This window comes from Plectrocnemia conspersa, unplaced genomic scaffold, assembly GCF_051122295.1.
Source record: "Plectrocnemia conspersa isolate PC_06_02 unplaced genomic scaffold, ASM5112229v1 ptg000010l, whole genome shotgun sequence".
Taxonomy (NCBI): domain Eukaryota; kingdom Metazoa; phylum Arthropoda; class Insecta; order Trichoptera; family Polycentropodidae; genus Plectrocnemia; species Plectrocnemia conspersa.
Window position 1 is genome coordinate 25740823 of NW_028277174.1, and position 26216 is coordinate 25767038.

Genomic DNA, 26216 nt, shown 5'->3' on the forward strand with positions numbered 1-26216 from the left:
AACGAGATTCTGTTCACCGTGTGTCACTAGACCTTTAATGAAATCTAGCCGTGTCAATGTCAATTCAGCAATTATTGGCTCTTGAATGCACCGGAGGCACTCGAAGCGATATGAAAGGGTCCCTATAATGATTTCAAATGAGATTGATTAACTCAATAAATGCTTTATATGAATAAATAAAGTTTTAAATACAATCAAATATGTATAGTATTTAATTAAATATTTTTAGTCCTACATTATTTGTTATTTAATTTTAAAACAGTTTTTTAGATATTTTAAAATTTAATATACATATACATATAATAAGTTTATCAACTAACAGTAATTTGTAACTAAACCCTTTAGTTGCCGAAATCCGATATATTGACTTTTCCCACTTTAGGGAGAATTTTACGATTCGATGTCATCACTAAACAAAGAATCGGATACATTTTTAATGGGCTATAAGGTATTTTCATCAGGGATAAATAACAGTTTTTTCGAATATATATTTTTTTATGCAATACGTCGTTTTTTAAGTATAATTCTTTTATTTTTCAATTCTTATACTTTTATTAAATAATACTTCACTCTGTTAAATTTAGTTTTAAGACATTTTAAAGGTGCAATAAATGGTCAAATGAGTACTGCACGAATTGACTAAAAGGCAAAAACAGCAACGTTTCAAAGTTAGTTCAAATATATTATAGGGAACTTTTCTTAAAAAAATTATTGCATGTGATCAGAAATGATTTTTCTACTTTTGTATAACAAAGAATTAGACAGATAAGTTCCAAAACATGCTCTGAAATAAAATTATCGTGAAATTATAGTGGTACTCTGAGAGAATTATTTATTGATCATTTCCTAAAGCAGGCAAGTCTGTTTCAGCATAATCATATTATAGGGAAATTAAAATCAAGCATAGAAAATTAACTATAGTACAATCCAATGCTAGTGAACAACAATATTAATCAATGATTATGTGAATATGATGTACGCATATTTTCCTGAGCTTTTCTTTAAAGATTATCACATTTTTAAACATTTAGACTTATTTCTTTGAAATACGAATTAGAATATTCAAAGTGATATTTTGAGCGGCTTAGATGACTTCATAACTTCTAAAGATAATGATTTTTATAAACAAGGAATTCATTGATTAGTAAATCGTATATATTATAGTATTTATTAAATAAAGAATAATTTGAATAATAAAATTTTAGGTAAAAAAAATATTGCATATTTTTGCTCAGCAAAAATTCAGCTACTTAAATAGAAACTATATTTTCTCGCTTAATGTGATATAAAAAAATATCTGTAATTATTATTTTATTCTATTTTAAAATGAAATAAAAAATACAGAACCAATTGTAGCCCTAAATTAAAAATAGTAAACCTGATGATATATCTTTTACTTAATATTTCACATTTAATAGATTTTAAATTAGTTTTTAATAGTTGTATTAGTATGTGACAATCTATCACGTATATTTTAATATATAAAAATAATCATATCATACATATGAACGTGCTTTATCAGCTCCTTTCATCTGTGTATGAGATTTGCTGACAAATAATTTACGATGTGAGAGACGAGTTGAAAACCCCGTCAAGGACATGACGATTATACACACCAACATACTTTGCCACATGGTTAAAACGTGATACTAAACAAACATATAAATTTTGTACGAGAAAGTCTATGCTACAACAATTCTAAATAGTAATGAGAAAGTCTATATATATATATTACTTGAATATAATATAATTAGGACAATAAATATTTTATAGTTTATATTATTATATTTATTTATACAATTATTTGCTTTATTTAAAATACAATGAATAATATCTTAATACTAATTATTTTAATTTACTTGAATATATATTAATGAAAATACCGTTAAAATATTTTCTTGCTTGGTTAACTTTTAGGAAAACATTATCTTACGACCATCAAACAATTAATTCCACCGGCAAAGTTGTGATATTTAAACTTTTTGAAAAGCTCTTCAAGAGCTTATGTATATAATTTTTAATATACAAACATTCATACTTAATCCACGCGTAAGTAACGTATGAACAATTTCAAGGCGTAAACTCAGAGACTCTATAAAGTTTTATAAGAGATCAAAAAAGTTATTTATGTATGTGCATGCATATATGGGAAACACGTTTAAATTTATTCAATGCAAAGTATTCTAACGCATATATTTACATACATATAATATGTATAAGCATGTCTGCGCTAAGAAATTTAAAAGTTGAATCGACATCGCAAAGTTTTAACTATGCAGTTATAAGTTGTGGCTGAAGTAATTCATCGAGCTTTAACAACAGAAGTTTTAAAAATAATTTACTGTAGATACGAGCTGCCTGATAAATTTATTCCTGTATCAACAAAAAAGGAATACAAATTTATAATTTAATATTTTATGGGGCTAGTACAATGATGAAAAGTCAATTGAAAGTCATGGTTGCTAGAATTTAATAATCTGGCATTAAATCAATTCTAAAATAACTGCAAAAAGATAATATGTACGTATTATTTATATATTTATCAGTTGAAAAAGCATATTGAAGCCTATTTAAATTTAATACATTTTTTATCTCAGAAATAATCGATTAAAAAATCATCACAATCTTTACAGAGATTATTGCGAGTTTACAAAATAATAATGCGTATGATAAAAGCCGCAACAAAAAATACATTACATGTTTTATAATTTAGCGAAAACAATCTGCTAGTCCATGAAATTTTACCTTTTTCTTTTATCATTCCGCAAAAATTATTATGTTACCTGGTTTCCGCGTAACAAATTTCACGTATATTTACCCGCCGAAATTATATCCCCATCTCTCTTGTCAGCTAAAGCGTTTTCTTGTAAATTTAAAGTAAACCATCAAACAAGATGGCTCCTTTCGACCTTTATTTTTGTACCTCAAATAAATTAGCTCCTTTGATAGTCAAATCTCCCGGAGCAATAGAAAAGGCAGAAGAAAAAATATACATTCGAAATACCATTTATTTGCACTTAAACGATAAATTGATTTATCTTTAATATATGTGAAAAAAAATTAAAGCAATAAAAACTTGGTATAATTCTTACAAATCTAGTTCTGTAATATAATAATATTTAAAACTCAAAGTATATAATATGAAATATTAAGTTTAAGTTAAACATTTTAAATTGCACTGAAAATATTTAAAAAACAATAAGTTTGTTTAAGTCAAAATAGGTAAAATATTAAAACTTGAACTGTATTAAACTCTTTTCAAATTAAAATTTAGTGAGCTAAAATAATAACACGAACAACAAATGTGCTTTTATAAACTTACTGAAGTCTCAAACTCTTTAAATATGAATTATTCTGAAACGCGATAGTAATTATCTTAATTTATATTTTATATATAAAAAAAATATCTTTTCGATTTCCTCTAAACAAACAAGCCACCTAGAAATAACTGGTATAGTCTTTAAAATATATATTATAAAATAGTTTATTTTATATGACTACTTTTTAAATATTATTTATTAAACAAAGCTTTTCATGTATAATACATAAAACATATGTGGAATATCAAAGCTGGTTTTATAAAAATATTGCGTAAATATTTACTATTTACCTATAAAACAAATAATATTATGAATTAATCTACATTACAGACATGACATAAATTCGATCTTATCAAAAAACGGTCCAGTGGCTGATGAAACTCGATTAGATCATCTCCTACACGATATTATGATAGCGACACGTTATCACGAAAATAAATTAGTATTTTGCGTCGTGATAACCCTCCGTCCATGAAAAATTGTGGTAAACATTGTATGATGAAAAAAAATCGTAAATAATAATTCCTCGAGCGGAATGATCGAAGGTTATAAATATTTAGTAAAATGTTGATTAATGTAGGTTTGAACCTATAGGAAAATAAATATGTTTTGGATTAGATGTTTTGATCTAGATATTTATAGATTTATGAAATGTGCTTTTTTCTGGTTTGAGTTTGATAGACTAATCGATGTGTTTGTAACATGCTTGTTTAAGTTTGTCAGCATGATATTAGAAATGTCATCAGTTTGGTTATTTATTTGTATTTAATTTTTTTGCGCAAAAAATATATTGTACTCTATGTTAATATTGAAAAAGATTGACTTGAGTATATTATTTATTATTAACAATATAGAATACATTCTCTCAAAGCTATAATATTATTCACAATTTTATAAATAAAAATATATTTGTGTTTAAAATGGAGTTGAAATGAAAGGAATATTTGTAACATTTCATTTTATTTTCAATTCGCTTTTTCTATATATTGCGAAATTATTTTTTAAGTATTTTTATTTGCCAAGTTGGTCCTATACATATTTTTATATATAATTGAAAATTGATATATATATATATATATATATATATATATATATATATATATATATATATATATATATATATATATATATATATATATATATATATATATATATATATATATATATATATATATATATATATATATATATATATATACATATGTACCTATAAGTAAATAGTAAGTTTAATTAAACCTGATTCACAAATTCAAACTATTCATGGTATAATTACTACTTTGAATCAAGCTATGATTGAATGCTTTGTATGGAATCATAATTTCCTAGTATTTTTAGATGAACTATTATAGAATTAGTAAGTCTACAAATATACACATTGATGATATGTAGTTCGTAATGGATATAATAATACATATATAATATTAAAAGAATTTAACATATTGTAAATATTGTATATACAAACATCAAATTATACTGCACAACAATTTTGCACCTATTTCTGTCACAAAGAAGGCGTTATTTTATTATTACATAAATTTATAATACATTATGAATTCAGCTGCAAAACATTTTCTGTGTTTCTTACGATGAAATCGTATTTCAAGAAAATTGCTATATATACATATATTTTTTAATACGAAAATGAATAACTTAGTTGTAGTGACTTATTAATATTATATACTATACTATTCAAAGAATATGTAAGAACACAAAACTATCACATTCTATAATAAAAATGTATTTTAGTATTTTTGTCATTTTAAAGAAACCTTTAAAATTATATTTAAAACACCAACTAAAAACGACATATAATAATAATGATCACGATAGATTTTCTAAAGCCTTAAACAATAATAAACATATCTAAAACTTCTCAACCGTTTGTCACTACTTATGCAATGTATTATGATCTATGAAATACGCATCGCAATACATATTGTTTTGCTATTAAAAAAGTTACAATGGTTTCGTTCATAAAGAATCACTCGGGAGACACACAAATCATAATAATAAATCGGCGTTTTTTTGCGATAAGCCTTCTAAAAAAGAACATTTATTAGGCTATAAATTTCTTTACTTAGACAACTCCATTAGTAGATCAGCATGAGCAGCGATCAGAGACCAGAGAGACTCACTTCGACACCCATTTACGCATTTTAAAAAACACTAAAAATAATTTCTTCTGTGTGGATATTTTAATACGAGATGCAGTCGAGCAGATTAATGATGTGGCGTTAAACTCTTAGCTGATCCTCTAGTGAGGATCTAGCATCCACTGATACATCTTAATAAGTATCACTAGAAACCTCGGCTTAATGAGTCTTTTAGTTGATATTTTAAATTCGTTTTTTTATTACAAATTTAACGACCATGACTTGATAGGTTTCCACAATGCGTTGAAAGCGATTAAACAGTAAAATAAAAATAAAAACAGTTATAATACACATCTAATTTAGATCAGCAGCATCCTCAAGCGCTGACGTTCTAGTCGCAACAGGGAAGATAAAAGGACGCGATCGCGACTCTCTTGGGCAGTTCTCAAGAAAAAGTCGCTGAGCATTAACAGTTTGTTGTCACTGCCTTTTAGAAATTTTAAAAACCAAACTGTCTATTGAGTAGACGCTATGCTTAAAATGCAATGAATTGTGTCCCAACGTTCCTATCAAAAAGGCTCTAGGATATAAATACGAATACACGAATATAAAATATACGTCCTTTGTGCCAAGACTTGACTAATGAGCAAATAAAGCTTCAGCGCCACATTTCAATAAATAATACGAAACTTTTAAAGGGAGAAAGAAGCAAAAAGTTGTTGGGAACATTTGGTTCTCAATACCGCACATGTCGCGTTCTATTATATATTGAGAATTTTCTCTTGCGTTTTGTTTATTTTTTGCGTTGTATTATATTTGAGAGAGAAAAGATTTTTGATAATTGGGGACTTCATCGATTCTCCGTAAAAGAGATGTTAGAATAATTCCATGATAATTACTGCTTTGAGATGATCAATTAAATGATAAGGGAGATTTTTGACGTCTTAATTTGTGCTTACAGCTAATAATCTAATCTTAAGCAATATTTATTATTAAGTTATTGCTTTTTAATATTTGTATGAGATATCAATATTGTTAAGCAATGATATATTTTAATTTATAGCATAGGTGATATTTATGTGTTTATAATTAATTAAGTATAACAGAAATATGGTTAAAAAATAAAGAAAATAAAACTAAATGTATGCTAAGTAATTATGAAAATATGTTAGATAATTTTATTTTAGAAATAGTTGACAATATATAATATTTAGGAGTAATTGTAGATAAAAAAAACTTTTTTTAAGGAACGCTGTAATTAAATAGTAAAAAAAATATTAGAAAAATGGATTTATTATCCAGAATAAGAAATATGTATAGGATAAACACAAAAAATCTACAATAGTTTTATATTGCCCAATTTTAAGTATTGTGCAACAGTTAAATATATTATATATAAGGACGGAATAGCGTAGTTCGTATCGTCTCAGATTAGTAACTCTGAGGTTGCGGGTTCGAGCCATCGAATTTTAGTGTTATTATTAACATTGAAAATCAAAGTTGCAGTTACAGATAAAATAACAAGACAAGAAAAGAATTGTATTTTTGATCTACGTGTTTCAATTTATTCATCGCTTTTTCTTTAAACTTAAATTTTTATTATTACCTACAGACAATTTAAAAAATCTTAATAAAAACAAAGTTCTATCCGTATAAAGGATTTCTAGAAATTGTTGAATTTTAAATTGACTTTAGATTGAATAAAAAATATTGAATTTACATACTAGTTTAAAATTATATTATGTATATTACATTAACAAATTTAAAAGATAAATTACATTAACAAAATACATTTTCAGAATAATTCAGATATGCTGTTCCTTGATACATAATATGAATTATAAATGTGTACAAATGTAGAATATATTACGTAATATCGTATTGAGCTAGACGTATTGAGATGTATATGTAAATTCATTGCATACGATAGAACACACAGTGAATAAAAGGGTTAAATAAAAAACTTTTTGACGTCATAAGATTTTTGTATTAATATTTGTATGTGTAAGTCACAATGAGAATAAATTATATGACGGTGTGTTAAAACGACTACGCACAAAGGATATTCTCAGAAGCTTTTTCATAATAACAAATATAGAAATAATTATTTAACATATGTGAAAAGCATTTGCGCACATTATTTTTAAACGAAAAGGCTTTTCGCCTCGAGCAAATTTTCCGAATAGCTATTTCGTCTGAATTGTCACTTCGTCGTATTTCACGTGAGTTTTTTTTATGATTTGTTGTCCAAATAGTTTTTTATGAACCCTAAACGAAAATTCTTGGTAAATGCTGTGCTAAATATATTTGGATTAATAATAAATGTATATATTTTATAAAAAAAATATAATAATAACAGCTTTATCCTAAAACTTATATAATACACTATATATATATTATTATTTTCGTAAAGGCAAAGGGTTATAATCACGTATTATGTTGTAATCTAAAGCACTCTAAGAGGTATAAAATTAAATTATGTTTTATAAATATTGTGTCCGCTTATTTTGAGACATGGTTTACAGCTAATGTTATAAACAGATGACAAGGGAAGTAAATGAAATAAATAATGCTATTCTTTGTGAACTTTAAGTTAATAAAAAAGGCAGAAATACGTGTGTTTCTATACCTTTTTTATAATGAACCCACATTACGCAACTTAATTATTATTTAAAATATTTAAATTACACAAGAAGTTTTTATGGCAATGTTTATCATTTTTAATGAATTATTCTATAATATAAAAAGCTTTTATGTTGCTCTATATAAATATAAAGTATAATTGTATATATACTATTTCGATAAAATATCAATAAAATGAAAGAAAAAGATACTTTAAACTGCAATTTATATTTAGCTTAAGACCTAAGTATACGCAACACAAAATATCCAGCGTTCATGTCGGCTATTTAGCTTTAAATTTTACGAACATCCAGGGCCGAAATCGTCTTATTGCAACGCCAAAGGAATATGAAAAACTAAAGCATCTGAACAAGCGAACAGTTTCCTTTGTACTCAGAATCGAGGAAATGAAAATAGACCTAGTCGTGTCTACGGAGCAATAATGTTAATTTTCTAGACGTATCCTTTACTTTAGCTTCTCTCTGTTTCTCTGTTAAATAATTTTAGCATATCATTTATATAATATAAAGAGGGATTTTATTTCATTTGTGAGTTCAGTAAATACATAGTACATGTTTTATTAAATATACAGCAAAAATATAACATAAAAACAATACGTTTTAGATAACAATTCGAGAGTTGGTTTAAAAGTCAGATAGCTGTAATAATCGAAGTAATGTAATTATCCTGATCTTGTAAACAGTACTTGGGAATGCAAAAGTTACTGGAAGATGAAAATCTCATTATTAAGATAAAATAAGAAAATATCAACTTTCGAAACATGTAATTCCTATAAGATTATCTGACACTTTCAAGATTAATAATGCCCTTTAATTATCCAACTGTTAATTATTATTTAGTCAAAATTTGAGTAATTTTCATATTGCTAATTGCAAAAGTCAGGTAAATTAAATTTGCTCTTAGATTATATGAATTTATATTTATATTCAAATAAATTGATTTATTAATTTATAGTATTAGTTTAATATAATGTTTGAACAAAGCGTTTTTAAACTGAAAGTTTAACTCTCATAAACCATTGTATTATATAAAATGTTTATTTAAGATACTTCCGAAATAAATGACGTTTTTTTAAATAAATCAAAAAAATATTTCTTAATTGTTTATTTTAAAATATAATTTCGTTATAAATATATAACCTTCTAACACATCTCGGGCATTTTTTATTTTATTATCATTAATGTAAAATATTCCGATACCGCTCCGGAAGTGTTGCATCGATTAAAATTAATGGTAATTGAATGGAGCAAAGTTTAGAGAATATGTTGGATGAGATAAAATCCAATTAAGTTCCTTAATGATATCGAGAGTGAATTTCGCCATATGGAGACGCGCATTGTCGTGTTGTAGAACCATTCGACTGCTGTTGAGAAGTGCAGACCTTTTTTATACTTCTACGTGCAAACGATTCAGCTGCTCTCAATAGAAGTAATCCCTTTGCAATCTCAGCATACACACAAAATAACATTTTACAGTGAGTCTGGGCTTCGAGGTAAATTTTTCTATTTGCCATTTGGATAACAACGATTTTGTGGTACAACACACATTTCTCATCTCAGGTTATCAAATGATCGAGAAAAGGCGACAATTTCAAGATACAGAAGCTCTTGAGATATAAGTCTCTTAAACTTTACCACAATAATTAACAACCATTTTTAATGAAATAAAAGCTAGTTAATTTATAACATAAATTATATGCGAATACGCGCCGACTTGTATTTTTCGCTTATATAAATTGCCTCCAAGTCTTCCAAGTTTTATTATGTGTCTATGCACTATTGAATTGAACTGATTTAATTTGAGTAAGATTTGTTTCCATTATTACATCCAGGATTATTTTTAATTTAATTTCCCAATAGATTTTTTAAATTATCTTTGACATTTACGGATATCTAATAAAGCAACTTCCACTTTGTAAATGTTTATAGTGACTGTGGTTGCTGATTTTTTTTAAGAATTTAACATGACATTTCATAGTTAATTTTAGTACTAATTTTTTTGTGAGTCCAGATGTGCACTAACACAAATAAATCTAGTAACAACGGCAAAAGCACGACTGACTGTTAAAACTTTAATTTAGAAAAAAACATTCATTTGGGTTTACCTAATACTAAACACATAGTACGTTTTACGTTAGTTATAATGATTTATTCACGGTTTTAATGCTTTGAATAATACTGAGACTTCAAAGTTAATTCGTTCAAAGTAAGATTAATAATAGATTCATTGTATTTAAATGAATAGTTTATTATTTTTGGCCGTCTTATTAAGAATACTGTTTTAATAATTACGAGCTTTAGTTATATTAAATAAATAATCCTGAATGCTTTGTTTTATTTATTTTTAATATGCATAGAATTAATTATAAGTAACTAATTTATTTATGCGAAAAACGTAAGTTAATCTTTCGCATTTATTAAACTTTATATTAAATAAGATTAGGATTATTGTTTTATTATATAACAAACTTTAGTTATATTAAATAAAAATTAGTTTAATTTTTAATATTTATGAATTAAATTATAAGTTATTAATGTATTATTAAGTTTACAATTTTAGTTAAATTATTTAAAAGTATCAAAAAAAAATATTGTTGTAACTAAGCTTGTTATTTTATTATTATATTTATATTATTTATACTCTAAAAGTAATATGTATTTAAAATGGTAATAATTCTAAAAGTAATATGTATTTAAAATGGTATGTCTAAAAATCACTATCCATTTTTTTGAGATTAAATTTTGCTTAATATGCTAATTTCAATCATTTAAATAACTTTACAAACAAACTTATAATTTAATAAAAAAATACATAAAAATAAATTAAAAATTACAAAAAATAAATAAAAAATTAAAAAAAATAAATAAATTACCAAAAATTAAAAATAACAAAAAAATAAATAAAAAAATTAATAAAATATAAATAAAATTTTTTAAAAAATACATAAAAATAAATAAAAATTACAAACAAACTTATTATTTAATGAAAAAATAAATAAAAAACTTTTAAAATTTAAACGAAAGAAAAAGAAAAAATATAGAAAAAAATCCTAATAAATTATATAATAATAGTACATTTTACTAATTATCCTGAATCGGCAGCTAAATGTTAAAATGGGTCTAATTTTTTATTTATAGATTATTTTTTTATAGTTAACGCGTTTACGATATTAAGTAACGGTCTATTGGGCGCAATGGCGGCAAGCCTTTTAGAGCGATGTTATAAAATATTTTTATTAAATTTAAGCTGTCATTTACCGCTTGTTTTTTACTTGACGCTACTGTACTGTTCATTTCGAAGAGGTAGTGGCACAGTTTTACTACGTTTTGTGAAAATAATTGCTTTTATTCTAACTCGGTTAATCTTAATTTTTCATTTCTCAAAATATTTATTCAAGATTTTCGTGATTCATTCGCGATTGGTTTAATCCTTTGACCCTGAGCTCCTGAATAATTTTCAAGAAAATAATATTTGATTAAAAAAGCCATTTCGACATGAAAGCAATTTTTAATTTAAAAACTTTTGTGCTGTTTTTGATAATTGCATACACCGTTTTTTTAGATAAACAATAAAAATATTTAGTGCATATAAAAATATTGATTGCATATACAAATATTTATTCCATATAAATACAATGAAAAGCTAGAATTTAATCTTAGGATGGTACACATCATAACAGTATTTAGATGCTCAATGCAAAAGGACAATTAAAACACCTAACATAATTTTAACTAGTATTAGAAAATCACGGTATTTGATGAGTCAAAAGTATCATTCCAGATTTTTCTTTGCAGGCCAGTGAGTAATTATGTTAGACATTGAGACAGGTAAACCAGACGTTTATAGTTTTATACACATATGCGTCACTTCTTCAGGTCTATGGGGTTCAAAAGTTTACGACGGTAAGCACTTGCTAAAATAGCTATATCGTCAGCGTACATATATATAAATGCGTATTTTTTATTTTTGAAATATCGTCTGTATACAAGATAAAAAAACGTCCCTTTTCTAAAGTACTCCAGCTGGAATTTCACGCGGTCCTGAGTATTGATTATTTAGTGAAAAAAAAATCCTTTTCCTATCAGGTATGAGCGTATTAAGCGTAGCAAATATTCAGGGGTTTTATATTTGTATAGCTTATGAATCAGTCATGTCATACTGTGTCGAAAGCTTTATCTATATCTAACAGTAAAAAATCCGACTCTTTTACATATTAAAATTAACACATATAAGCTTCGTCAAACTATTAAGTCGATATTTTGTTGAGTGGTTTTCGCAAAAGCCAAACTGTTAATTAATAATTTTATTTTTCAATGATCCTTTTAATGCATACAATTTTTTTTAAATATTGTACTAAATTACAGTAATACCTACCAAAATTGTAGGATTTTTACTATAATATTTTTATTCAAAGTTAAAAAATATTGTGTTCAAAAATAAAATCTATATTTATTACAAATTATATTTAAAAAATAAAATAAAATAAATAAAAACAAAGCAAAGTCTGTTATTGTATTTTTTTTAAAATTGAAAAAAATTCTTTCACGTTAAATGTACTATTTATAAACATTTTTTTTATATTTAAATTTATCTCTTAAAACTATCAGGCTTTTTGCTCTATGTGTTTTTTTTTTCTTGATTAATTTCATTTTTAAATATATTTAATGCGATACTATTTTACTAGCTTGTTTTGTATTCAAAACATTAATTCTATAGCATATTCCAGATACGTGTCAAAACATATGTTGCTTCAGGACTGGTGAATATTCATATTAATCACTATCGACACGAATGGAAACATCTCATTTAACATAGGATCAAACACAATCTATTTAATATGTACACATATGTTTAAACATATGCTTAATAGTTTAATAATTTCACTCGCTAGCAATTAGGATGAGGACCGCAACCGTTCAAGATTATAGGTGAAGTAATAATTGCCTTTAACAAGCACCTTAATAATTATGTTGGGAACGTATTAAATTTCACAATGTTGACCCACCTCCTTGTGACAAGGCAAACACGGACCGTCCCTAAAGGGCATTATACAGTTGATATGATCCAAAGGTTTTCAAAGACGTTCTCTTAGCGCTTAACGTTAAGTCGTTAAACGTAGGATTCCTTTAACTTGGGTTTAAACGCTCGTATCTTAGGCTCTTGTCTCTCGAGAGATTGTTCGTAATGTTTTTTTTAGTTGAATGCTATATCAGTGATATACATTTTCTTGAATAATTGTTATTACAGACGTACTCTCGTTCGTTTGTAATATAATATATCTTAGCAAACTAGGTCGATACTCTTGATTCATAAATAATTAAACTAGTCCTTGTAACAGTAATGGCGATACATGTCAGATATGCGTCGAACATAATATATAATTTATATACCTAAGGAACAGACCAAGTGTGTAATTCGGAAAATGACAGAATGATCATTATTAAAACCACTATTTATTTATTTTTAATTATATTTCCAAATACGAGGGAAAATATTTATTTTAAAATTTAAAATCCAATAGTATTACTATAATAACCAGTAAGTTGCCAATTTCTTATTTATCTGCTTTTTCTACTTTGGCGAGAATTAATAAATTTTATGTCATTATTGAAAAAATAAACTTATACATTTTTATAGGCTGCAGTGTATTTGTTTAGGGTAAAAAATATATGTATTAATGTATTTTTTTATTATTATTTTTAAGCATATACTGAGACGCTAAATTTATTTGTAAATAAAATTCCAAGAACGAAGGTTGCAAAATGTTTTTGTAATTTCGACTTCAGTTAATGAATTTGCTAATCGCAAATATCATACGCTTATTATACGCCTTCTAGGATTAGTGATATTTATCTACGTTCCGCCTACTTGTAATAAAGTTAAGCTTGATATAAACTGTGTTGTGTGCTGGTTTCAAAAATATGGATACAAAATAAAATTATAATAAAAAATTTTAATTAATCATTTCAATGGCAAGATATTTTTTCCTTAGTTATTTTTTTTGGTTTTTCTATGTATGTATGTATTACTATTATAATATAATATATATACTAGAGTTTTTATTATTGATACGAAATTTAATTATGTATAATACTAATTTGCTTATTTTAAAAAAATATATTATTTTATTTTGTAAAAACAGACTTGTATTATATTATATTATATCTGACACGCAATAATTATATTGTTTTATAAAAAATAAAATCATTACTATATTTTTTATATTAATCAATCAATCGGAGTAATAATAATTATATCGAACGTATATCCGTATCGTGTGCTTTGAAGCTAATAGTAGAAGCGTAAACCCAAACTTTCCATCTCTTTCTCAATTATGAATAATATAAAATGGATAGTTATCGAACTGACTGTGTTAACGCAAATAGGGTATAGAAACTTTTAGTTTTTACTAATTTCACATAAATAAATAAATATCGTTATATTTATTATAAATCAAGCTAAATATAAAAAATTAGCTCTTATTGTTTGTAGAGAATGTTCTATAAATAACAAATAAAATAAAATCTTATATATTGTTAACAATATGTAACCCATTGATAGTTAAATTCCTTTAACAATATGTTAAATCAAATTTACAATGAAACAAATTTCAATTAAAAATAATAGGGTTCAATAAAATTAGTTAAAATACATCTGTATTTTACAGATGTATTATTCTAATAATTTAATATTTAACAATTAAAATTAAAAATTATGACAAATTCGTTATTTTAATTATTAAAGATATCTATTTACTTTACTAATTTATTCAGCTTAATATTGCTAATTTTATTAATTTACAAGTTAATAAGAATTGTGCATATTTTGAATTGATATGTCTAATTTAAAATAACTTAACATTTTTTAAGCATTATTTGTAATATCAATAATAAAATAATATTTTTGATATTAAAATATGCCTAAGTTCTTAATCAGAATTCATTTATAAGACGATTGTGTAAAAAACTCGTTTTTTAAAATAATAATATTAAATTTGTTACATAAAAACAAAAATAATTAATAGTGCTTTAGCGCTAATAGTAGGGGCGTAAACCTAAATTTGCCATCTCTTTCTTAATTATGAATATTGATTAAATGAATAGCTCTTAAACTGATTGTGTTAACGCAAATAGGGTATAGTTCAATTTGAATTAATCATCCGTTAGATTTAATGAGGATTAAATTTATATTGTATATTAAAAAAATGTATATTAAAATTATTTAAAAATTAAGGACGAAATAGCGTAGTTCGTAACATCTCAGACTAGTAACTCTGAGGTTGCGGGTTCGAACTCCTAATTTTTACATATAAAAATGCGCTATTATTTAAAAAAACGGCTCCAGCTACAGTTAAATCTTAGGTTATAAATTGTATAGGACATAATAATTTATAATTAATAATATAGATGTCACCAATTCCATGTCACCAAGTGGTTAATACTTTCTTTGTCTGATTGACTTACTCGGTACAAATTTGTCTTATTATTTATATTTTATTTTTTTTAAACCTAATAAATTTTTATATTATGAATGTTTAGTTTTTTAAGAGTGAAATTATGTATTTTTATTGGAATGAGCATTCTAAATGATTTAGCGGATTTTTTATATATACTATTATGATTTTTTCCCACTGATTTTTGGTGACTTTATTGGTTATTAATTTGTCCTACAAACCCATTAATCAAATACGTGTTTCTTATCATTATTTTTGTATTGAATAACTTTTTACTAATGTTTATGTAATATTCATATATTTATTTATTAAAATGATAACAATGTTGCTATAAAATATAATGGTAAGTATATTGATTTTTTTATTAAAATAAACCTGATAACGTCAATCATCTAAAAATAAAGCCAAAAAATGTGGGTAAACATATTCTAACTTTCCACACTTTTCCATGTGATAGAATGTAAAAGTTGAGGATAAATGTTTTTTATACGTGATGCCTCCAAAGTAAAAAAATACACATACAAAGCTTAGGATTTTTGCGAGCTTTTAACGCGAAAACTTTGCCCTAGCACCTGTTCGATACCGTATAATGATTCGCCGGTGGAAAATTAAACTTTATGCCGCCATTTCCGTCTGTGGAAAATCTCTCGAAAACCGCAAACTCGTCACTAATTCGGCTCCGGGGAGAGAGATTGTCAACCGGCGGTAATCGCGCCGACAGCGTACATACTTACTGGCACACTACGATAAAAGCTCAAGCTAAATACAGAGCTTCAAATAGAACCATTTATGAAATTATACGGACAAGAAGCCTCTAAAAGTCAGATGAGATAATAACTCAATTTTAGTAACTATAAACGCGTTTAAGCCTATTTAAAATATAATCCAATAATAACATTGAGCAATAAATTAATTATACTTTAACGAATTAATTTTTTGTACGAAAAAATGCCGCATCACTTGAAAAAATTAAAGCTCTACGTTAACTTTTAGATTATAAGTATATTTTTAATAATATACATTTATAAAGTAAAAAATATATCTTATGAATCACCTTTTATATGCGGTCCATATTTTATTTTTGAGCGATAATACAATGCCGCGTTGAAATTTATGTTACAGTATTTGTTTTCATATATTATACAGACATACCGTTTGTAATTTGACAATGAAAGATTGGCATTGTTTACGCACGTAAATTTCTTTGTGGAATGCATTTTATATTCCACTCTATTAAGCTACTGTATAAATAATGATCGCATCTGCCGAATCAGTGAATTGGAACGGATGGTCTGAAAGCCGGATAATATATAGTGTATGCCTTTGAAGATCAGTAGTTTATTTGACAAATCAGCACTTTTCTGTTGTCTCGCTTGGATTCCCTTGTGATGAATAAGAAATTGCGGATAAAATCAAAGTAGATCAAATAGGTTTTCCGGCACCCAAAAGTAGATAAAATGAAATTTTGATGAAGCGGTAAGTGTAACAAATTTACCTCAAATTGTGTTTATTAAGATGTTTATATCGACATTAATTTGGCTTCAATGCGTTATTTTAACAATGTTATATTCAAACGTTTTATGGTTTTAAAACAATAACAATGTATGCTTTGTGTATTTTAATTTTGTTTCCAAAACGTGATGTTTAATATATAATATACATTTTCGTTAATAATTAAACGTTGTGAACATAATATCGTCACTCGCATTGAATGTAAATATTGAAAATGTAGTGTATACCTTTTTGTTTGAATTATTCGACGTAAATTAATTATTTAATAATATAATGTTGTTTAGAAACCATACTGTTAAAGTTTAATTAATTTAATAATATCATATTTCACATTTACTTTTAATGCGCCAAAATGTACTTTAATATTTAATAAATAAATAATTGATTTGCTATTTTTACTTATTATATTATAGACACTAAGTTTTAGATCATAAAAAATTTTTTATATTCAATGACAGATATATTTTGTTTTTTGGAATACAAAAATAAAATATATCTGTCATTGAATATAACAAAATAAATGTCACTGCGATGGCGCGGACACGATTTTATTGCTTTTGACGTGAATTTTTGACTTCTGAGAAGTGCTAATTGTTTTTGCGCCTTTCTATTGACCAAAATTCGGTTTTAATATACTTTAATAAACATTTTTATATTATAAATTTGTACTATGTATCGGTAAAAATAGCTATTTATTTTTTAAAACACGGTGTAATATGCGAGATACAACGTCTATCTACACTTCTTTTTCTATGTATTTTCACCTGAGAGATAAGATGGTTTAATCTGTATTTTAGACTTCACCTAATAAAAGTTCTAAAACTATAATTATTTTTAGAATATCATTAGGTTAGGTTTGGGTTTAAACGGTCAAATTTAATTTCATACACATCTTAAGGCAGCATATATTTTCACTGGTGATTCATTAATTATATGTTCGTTAGTAGGGTGCTATTTAATAGCAAATTATTTGAGAAATATGTGCTTTAAATTAATTACTATGTTTCATAAAACGAGCTGTTTGTGCATTTAAGGCAAATCTTAATTCATAAGGGGTTCGATGTCCAGATTAATTATTTTATATATTACTCATTAAAATATATGTATATCTACTGGTGAAAATGTATTTGGACTTTACTAGTAAAATACACATTCACTGTAACATTTGTACCTTCCATGCAAATACATAATCATATGTTTGTAAATATATATATAATATATAACTACATATGGAAAAGTTAAATTTACTGGCACCTGCCAGATAAATTATATTTTAACTAGTAAAAATATACATCTACCGGTGAAAATGTATTTCAATATATTTTTGGGATAGATTCAACTGTTTTATTTTTTTTAAATTTCCTTTTAGGGATAAACTGTGAATATTAGCTTTTTCTAGAGTAGGGAAAAAGTTAACCAATCAGTGATCGTTTTTTTAATTCTTTAATTTAAGATGTATACTATTTAATTAAATGACATGCATTTTTTAGTCACATTCAAGAGTGAGAGGATATTCCCCCCCCCCCTCCCCAATAAGGAATACTTTTTTTAAATTTTAAATGAATAAAAATATTGTATAGAGTCTAACTAAAATTAAATTATTTAGTTTTAATCTATATTAAGCTTTATTGCCTGTGATTAAAAGTTAAAAATAGCACAGTTGATCTAGCAATACCAGCTAAATGGCACGTGCAAATGTTACATCGCTACTGTTCATTGTTTAGGAGAGTTTTTGTGATAATCAAATAGACAGGCATGTATATAGGCTTATTGTCTTAGCTTTGTATAATTAACTAATATCAGTAGTGTTGACAAGTATATTTTTTAATTAAAAAAAATGTAGTAGCTATGGTTGAAATTAAAATATTTAACTTAAAAAAATGATCGAAATGTTGGTTTGATTATAAGTTGCGACCGCAAGGAAAACAGAAGCGCCTAAGTATGAAGAATACATTAAATTAGTAAAAATTTCTTATAAAGTTAAATAGTTATGAATAGACATTCTGATTTCTCGATAATTTTTATTTCTCGAGAAATTAGAATTCTCGACATCGCTTCTCAAATTTCTCGAGAATTCTCAAAAAATTTTGATGAATAAAAAAATGTATGTAATACAGTATTGCAGATATATTAATAAATATTATTTTTAAAATAACTCTTTAAAAAACACATGTCATCTAAAATGAAATCAAACATCCTCGTTTTTTTATAAATTTTAAAAATCATTATAAAATTTTATTTTAAATTTTTTAAACTAAAATTCTTATTTATTCTTCATTATGATTTTCATTTCCCATGTGTTTTGAAACTTTCTAAAGAATTTAAGAAGTTCTGTTTAATGAAAGAAATTTAAGAAAATAATACTAACGCTTAAAAAAAATCAGATTTTAAATCTGAATTTTTTTGTAGTTTTTAGTATTTATATACAATATATAAAAGCTCTGGAGCGATGCTTGAAATATTAAACTATCTAAATATTAACTGACTCTCGAATATCCACAATCCACACATTATTTTTTAAAGTGGATTTATATTATAAACATGATAGTAATATGTGTATATAATATATTACTCTAATGAAACAGACTAAGAATTTGCCCTTGAAACTATGCGGCAAACAAGCAACTTATTCCTCTACATTTTCTTTTTTAAATTAACGGCGCCGCAAATAATTTTTAACTCAGAGCCATAAATCTTACAGAGCCAAGGTGAGCTTGAGGATCCCGAATGTAACACACGTCAATCACGAGGATATTTATTCGCGCCTTGGGACCCTTGCCTTTCAATGTTTTCAGATGGTATTGCAATAATCCCACAGGCACGTCTTAAAATAACAACACGGGATTATCGATCGGAAGTTTGGCGACCTTGTTTTTAGCTTGAATTTTTCAGTCCCGGTAATGGTATCACATGCTCTCAAAAAAGTCTGATCGCAAAAGTGGATAGAATTCTAACATACAATATGTGTATAAAATTTCATTTATTTAAAAGGTCTCGAAAATGGAAAATATACGCGCGTTATAACACATAGGAGAAATATAATATTGTGGTTCAATATATTAACGGCTTGCAATCTAATATTGTGGTTCGACAGATTGTATAAGTATAGCATATTCGAGTTCCTTCTTTGTGTATCTATTGTTATGTACAAACATATATGATCTTTAATATAAAATTCTGATTAAACTTTCAAAACACGTCCATTGGAGAAACAATGTCAAGTTCGTAAAAAAAGTTTTTCTGAGATGTGATATTGGAAAACCAAGTCTTTTATAAAAATAAAAGGCTTGAATAAGAAATAGATAATACGATAAGGTTAAGTTGAGAAATTAATAGTTCTTCTATAAACATATACGCATATATAAAAGTATATATGGACCATAATTATCAACTCGATATGTTAATAATTTTTATATCTATTAAAAATATGTTATTTTAATATCTTAATTAACGCACAGCAATATTGTCTACCATTTTGTATGTAATTATCTTTCTTTTAATGTACTTCCTGTCTGCGGCGGAGATTGGCAATCATCATGGATGTTTTACTTTTATTACCGGATGTTCTGAGTATTGATTTTGTGCTACATTATCTTACAAAACTTTTTACCTTAAAATTTTGTTAGGTTCATAATTAAAATAAAAACGCGAAAAAAAATCGCTTGACAATTCCACTTTCGAAAAAATATTTTACAAAAGCGCGAGATCAAGAATATAAATATGACAAAAAATCAGTAAAAAAATTGTAGGGGAGCTAGCATTATTGTGATCTAGATATTTGTATTTTTTACATCATTATTCAACGCAGAAAAAATCAGTAGATAAATAATTATTTATGGTATGTCATCTCTCTAAATATTTTTCCGACGTGCTTTACTGAAGCGGTAATTTTTTTCTTTAAGCGCACTTTAAAAGGCGTGAAAATTTTATCCATCCTATTTGGCTAAAATAAACCCGTTCACTATAAAATGATCTCATCACTTATTCGGTACTTTACTTCGGACTTTAAACTCGATCTGCTATACCACCACGATTAATATACTCTGACAGTCAATCCAGATACTGATTTTTATTTATATGTTGCTATAGAGTGCCAAGTAGTGTGACTTTTGTAGGCAGTTAAACACCACATAATCTGATAACAGTTTATTGTATAAAATATATAAGTCTTGAGAATCTGTCCGGTGAAACATTAGCGGATGACTTGTGTCTGAGAGTAAGTACTGTAATCGTCGTTGGTTGCCAGTTATTATTTGAATAATTGCAGCTCATCGAGTGCTTGCTAGTAATTTATGATGTAATCGAGTGTCACATTAATAATATTCATCCGTTACGTGAATCTTAATCACGAAAAATTATTAATTAGAAACATTATGTTAAATCATATAAGATTTAATTTTTTATAAAATGTTTTTTGCGTGTAAAATATGTTAAAACCAAGTATTATATAATATATACGCATAAGCGAACCTATACCTATATTAATAATAAAAAAAAACATAGTAAAAAAAGCACATAGAATATAATAAAAATGAAAGATATATATCGATTTATTTTTTTATCCATTATTATCAATTAAAGACTAGTAAAACCACCATTAAACTATGTAAGTTTACATGACGTAACTTGTGATTTAAATTTATGAAAATGTATTTAAAATGCACCACATATATTCCTTCGTTCATATCGGCCTAATTTTTTATATATATTATAATATATTAGTAAAATATTACAGATATTGTTTAATAAGTTTAGGTTTGATGCTTCTGAGCATAGCACGTCCACGTCAAAATGACATTCATTAATAGGAGAGGTGATGTTGGAAAATTTGCACGTTCCAAGAACGTGAAATACGAATGTGGCACACCCGTTGGTTAGATTTTCACGTATCTACGCGTGTCTGATGGTATGGAATTATTTTCATTCGATAAAAAATACCTTTCAAATAGCGTTCTGAAATAATAAAATACAGGATGATCAACTAAGACGTTCACGCGTAATTATTTAAATGACCTTTATTGAAGTAAATATTTTAGAAATGTAGTTGTTCAAATTTAGAAAGTTCTGGGGCTGACACACTTCAAAGCAAAGAGATGTTAGTTCTAGAAAATATATCGATATAATATTTGTATTTCTCTCAATCATTACTAGGATATTGCTTCACAGTTTATTATGCGACTTTATGTTTTTGAGATGTCTCCATAAAAATTTTAGTTGTGTTAAATCTGTCTCTTGAGAGACCGATTGATGTCTTTCTTGTGAAAGTATGCTTTATTTCGAAACACGTATTTCGCATTCTTTTAAAGACTTATTGAATGTGTGGTACATGACACTTTTTGAATTATCGCACTGGGTTAGCTTCTTAAAATATTTAACAATACTATTTGGATTGATCATTTGTTAATGTCTTAGAAAAAATGCGTTTGCATGAGTAAATACATACAATTTTAATGAACTATTGTTTTAATTTTACAGCATAAGATACGGTAATGAAATATTAAACAGCAATATAAACTAACTATCTTAATGTTTCATATAAAACTTCAGAAAGGATAAAAGAGACTGAAGTTAAAGGCACAAGTTTTACAATTGCATTTTAATTATTAATAATATAAAACTAATTGTTTGTTGTTAGATCTTTGTAAATTATTCTGTATAAAAGCAATTAATATGGGTCTCAGAGTTAACTTTTTAATCTCTTCTTATATTTACTTGACTGCAAAGCAGTATATTAAAATTTAATTTAAAACTGAGCGCAATGCGATCCCTTTAAAAATTTTCTTTGTACAATAGTGATTAATCTATTACGTTCTTTGTGCAAAAACGAGGGTCTCTGGAATAGTGAAAGAGAAAATTTTAATTTCTTTTTTATTGTTATGTAAATAATTGGTCATTTTTAAATATTAATTGAATAATATATATTAAGATTTGTATTTTTTTATTAATGTGGTTTTTAAGATAATATATAAATTTAAATTAAATATATAGTTTTCCATTTCATCATCTGTAAAAAACATGCGGTTTTAATTTAAACATCAAAAGAGAAATTACGTCATGAAAAAAATATTAATAGATTAAAGAAAAATTCAAATACCAGACAAAATGTTATAAAGAAAAATTAAAATCGTTTATAGATATAAAATATATGTATTGTAGATAGAAAGTAATCGTTAATATATGTTTATATAATACATATTATTATTTGTAATAACAAGGTATTTTTTTTAGAGAAACAGATTCTACATTGAATTTTATTTGGGTGTAGAAAGATTGAAGAAATTTTAAATTGAAACCCTTTTTTAACACAAATAACTTATTTACATACATCAATAATTTATTTTCTTGTTAAGCAAACATTGCTATGAGTAGTTAGTGACGTTGATTATAATTTAATTAAAATACATCAAAAACATTTCTACGACATGCAGATATAACTGGGTATTATCCGTTTTAAACCAGCCCCTTTATTTTAGGAGTTTTTTAATACGATTCATTGAGTTCTCGCAATGAGTTCAATCAAACTATTTTCGAGGAATTTCAGTTTTGGATTTTAAAACGTCTTCGAAAATAACGATCACGTCCTCTTTTGCTGACCGTTAGAGACATGATGACCGCACTAGTCGGCTCTCGCAATCCTGCTCCTGTCAGCTATGAGGAGCTGGTCTAGTTCGTATCATTTGATTGAAATATTTTATATTTTTTTATATTATTTCCTTCTCACTAAGCATCTTTTTGTGTTATTTTTAACCTTACTTATGTTATACATTTATTTTTGTATTGAAATAATCATATGTATTGTTTTTTGACCATTGTGACGCATTGTCTAAATTTAATTTAACTAAATAAATGATTAAAATTAATAAAATATATATAGACACATAAATAAATATCTGTTCAAAATATATTTTTTATAAAAATATCGTGCTTCTTTGATCTTAAAAAAACATAATTAGATAAATTTTCATAAAAAAATTACCGCAAAAGTTTCCATTGCGAATTTTTAATATTTATCCCATAAATTAAATGAAACAATTCTTTCACGGTTCACAGGATCGTTTCCAAGTGATTGCTCGCCAAAGAGTTTGCTTAGAGAAAACGATCGCTTCACAACTACTATGATGAAATTCAATATTACCACAAAATAAATTATAAAGCGGAAGATAAAGCCTTAAAAACAAGTACGGTAATTGATAAAAAAGCCCAAGGCGTTAATTGGAGAAGGTGCCGTGAGTATAATATTATTGTTTACTTTGGAAATTATCTGTGGACATTTGTAGGAGGTTTGCTTAAGGCGTGAACATTTCAATAAGTATCTGAATATGTTGACCAAAAATTAAAATATAAGTGTGTCAATTTATTGATTAATTACAATTATCTAATCGCTGAATTGTTAAATAATTAGAATTAGCTAATACTTGGTTATAATAATATTATTTAGGGTCAGAATTAACCTCGAATGGTCAGAATAGATATACAAGACAATCAAAATTAAAATATAGGATAATCAAATTAATTTAAAAAAATAGTATAATTATGCTAACAATAATCTGAAAATCAAAAAATAATCTAAATGAAATATGTTATTTTTGGTTAGAACAGTGAACACCCCATGAATAACTCTCAATGAATATGCAGCGGGTCTATTTAATTGTATGTAGAATGTTATGTATATCAGTGATACTTCAGTCAAAGAGCGTGTAGGGTCTCAGTGATGATTGTAGCGAAGGTCTGAAAAGTTGGTATTGTTGACAGGAACTGTTGTTTCCGCGTTGGTGCGTCCAAACTGCCGTTATGCGAATTACAGATCGACCATTTGTACCAATCTTCAGCGTTACAGCAATAACACTATACGATAACACAATTTTTACCGAAAAAAATAATTTGGACAATCTGTCTAAACAGTTTTCAAGCCGTAAATTAGTAATTGAACTAACCTAAACGTCAAATATCAATAAACTATGCAGAAAGAAAATATGTAAAAATGCCTTTGAACTCAATTTTGATACACCATGTTGAGAATAACTATATAATAGTTTAAATATAGGATCAATAATAAAATACCATAATAAAATATCAAAAATTAAATTTAAAATCTAAAAAGTTGAGGGTCCGGTATTTATACACACTACTAGCTGTGGTACCTCACGATAGCGTTGTACCGACAGCTAGTCATAAAAAACATTGATTTTGTGGCGTGGTTTAATAAAGCAGTATGTATCTGTGTACTGCTTAAAAACTTTCTTGCAATTGCAAAAGCAAAAATAAGATTCCATGAACTATTTACATAAGTTGGATTTTATGATAGATATATAATTTTTAACTATTTAATATCATATATTTTTTTTATTCATTTCAGAGAACGCCACACGTTTTTGTACCAAAAATGGCACTTGGAGCAACTACACGGACTATTCCAGGTGTAGAGAAAGAGTGGAATTTGGCGGAAATGGTGGCATGGATGCAAGTTCCGAACTAACGAGTCATCTATACCTAGCCGGATATAGTTTGAGCTTAGCAGCTCTACTGTTAGCTGTCGCAGTGTTCGTGTACTTCAAGTGAGTATGAGAATTTTCTGCCGGATGACTATGCTTTATTAATGAGGGGAATATCGTAAAATCTGAAATGGATCCAGCTGGAAGCTTACGGGCGATTTATGTCTCTGGGTTTTAGACCCCTATGTGACAGTAAAAGGGTATGTGAAGGAAAAATGTGACGCAGAGTTTTCGACCCCTATTTCGTTCTGGTTCGAAGAGCACAAAATAGGATAACTACACTGAATCGGTAGTATCTTTTTGGCTTATCTTTGTACATATTATATAAAATGTAAGGCAGTTGAAATGTCTTGATAAGTTTATTGCAGCCTAAAATATATAACTCTATCTGAAAACATGCTGATTACCTAAATGTAAATATAGCATAGAAAATATTATTAAAGTATATATGTATTTTAGTGACGGCAGAAAGAAACCGTAATTAGTAATATATTTTTTTTCAATTAAAATATGTTTGATTATAAATATATATATTTAAATTTAATCTACCTCTTCAAAATATAAAGCAAAATACGCATTAAACGAGCTTGGGAATGGGCTAATGATATGTAAATTTACAAAACCTCAATTGGAAAAAGTTTGTGAAACATAATACGCTCCTAATTGATTTATCGAGTATAAAATTAAAAACTTTCTGGAGCGC

General features: G+C 26.3%; 1 protein-coding gene across 3 annotated transcripts in view; it reads left to right on the forward strand.

The window, feature by feature from the left end:
- Positions 1–26216, forward strand: part of Dh44-R2 (Diuretic hormone 44 receptor 2) — a 100924-nt gene that overhangs the window by 37569 nt on the left and 37139 nt on the right. For all 3 annotated transcript variants that reach the window (XM_088195024.1, XM_088195022.1, XM_088195023.1), the window contains one exon: positions 25378–25576. In XM_088195024.1, coding sequence (XP_088051150.1) covers positions 25378–25576 — 199 coding nt within the window. The remainder of the gene's footprint in view (positions 1–25377; positions 25577–26216) is intronic.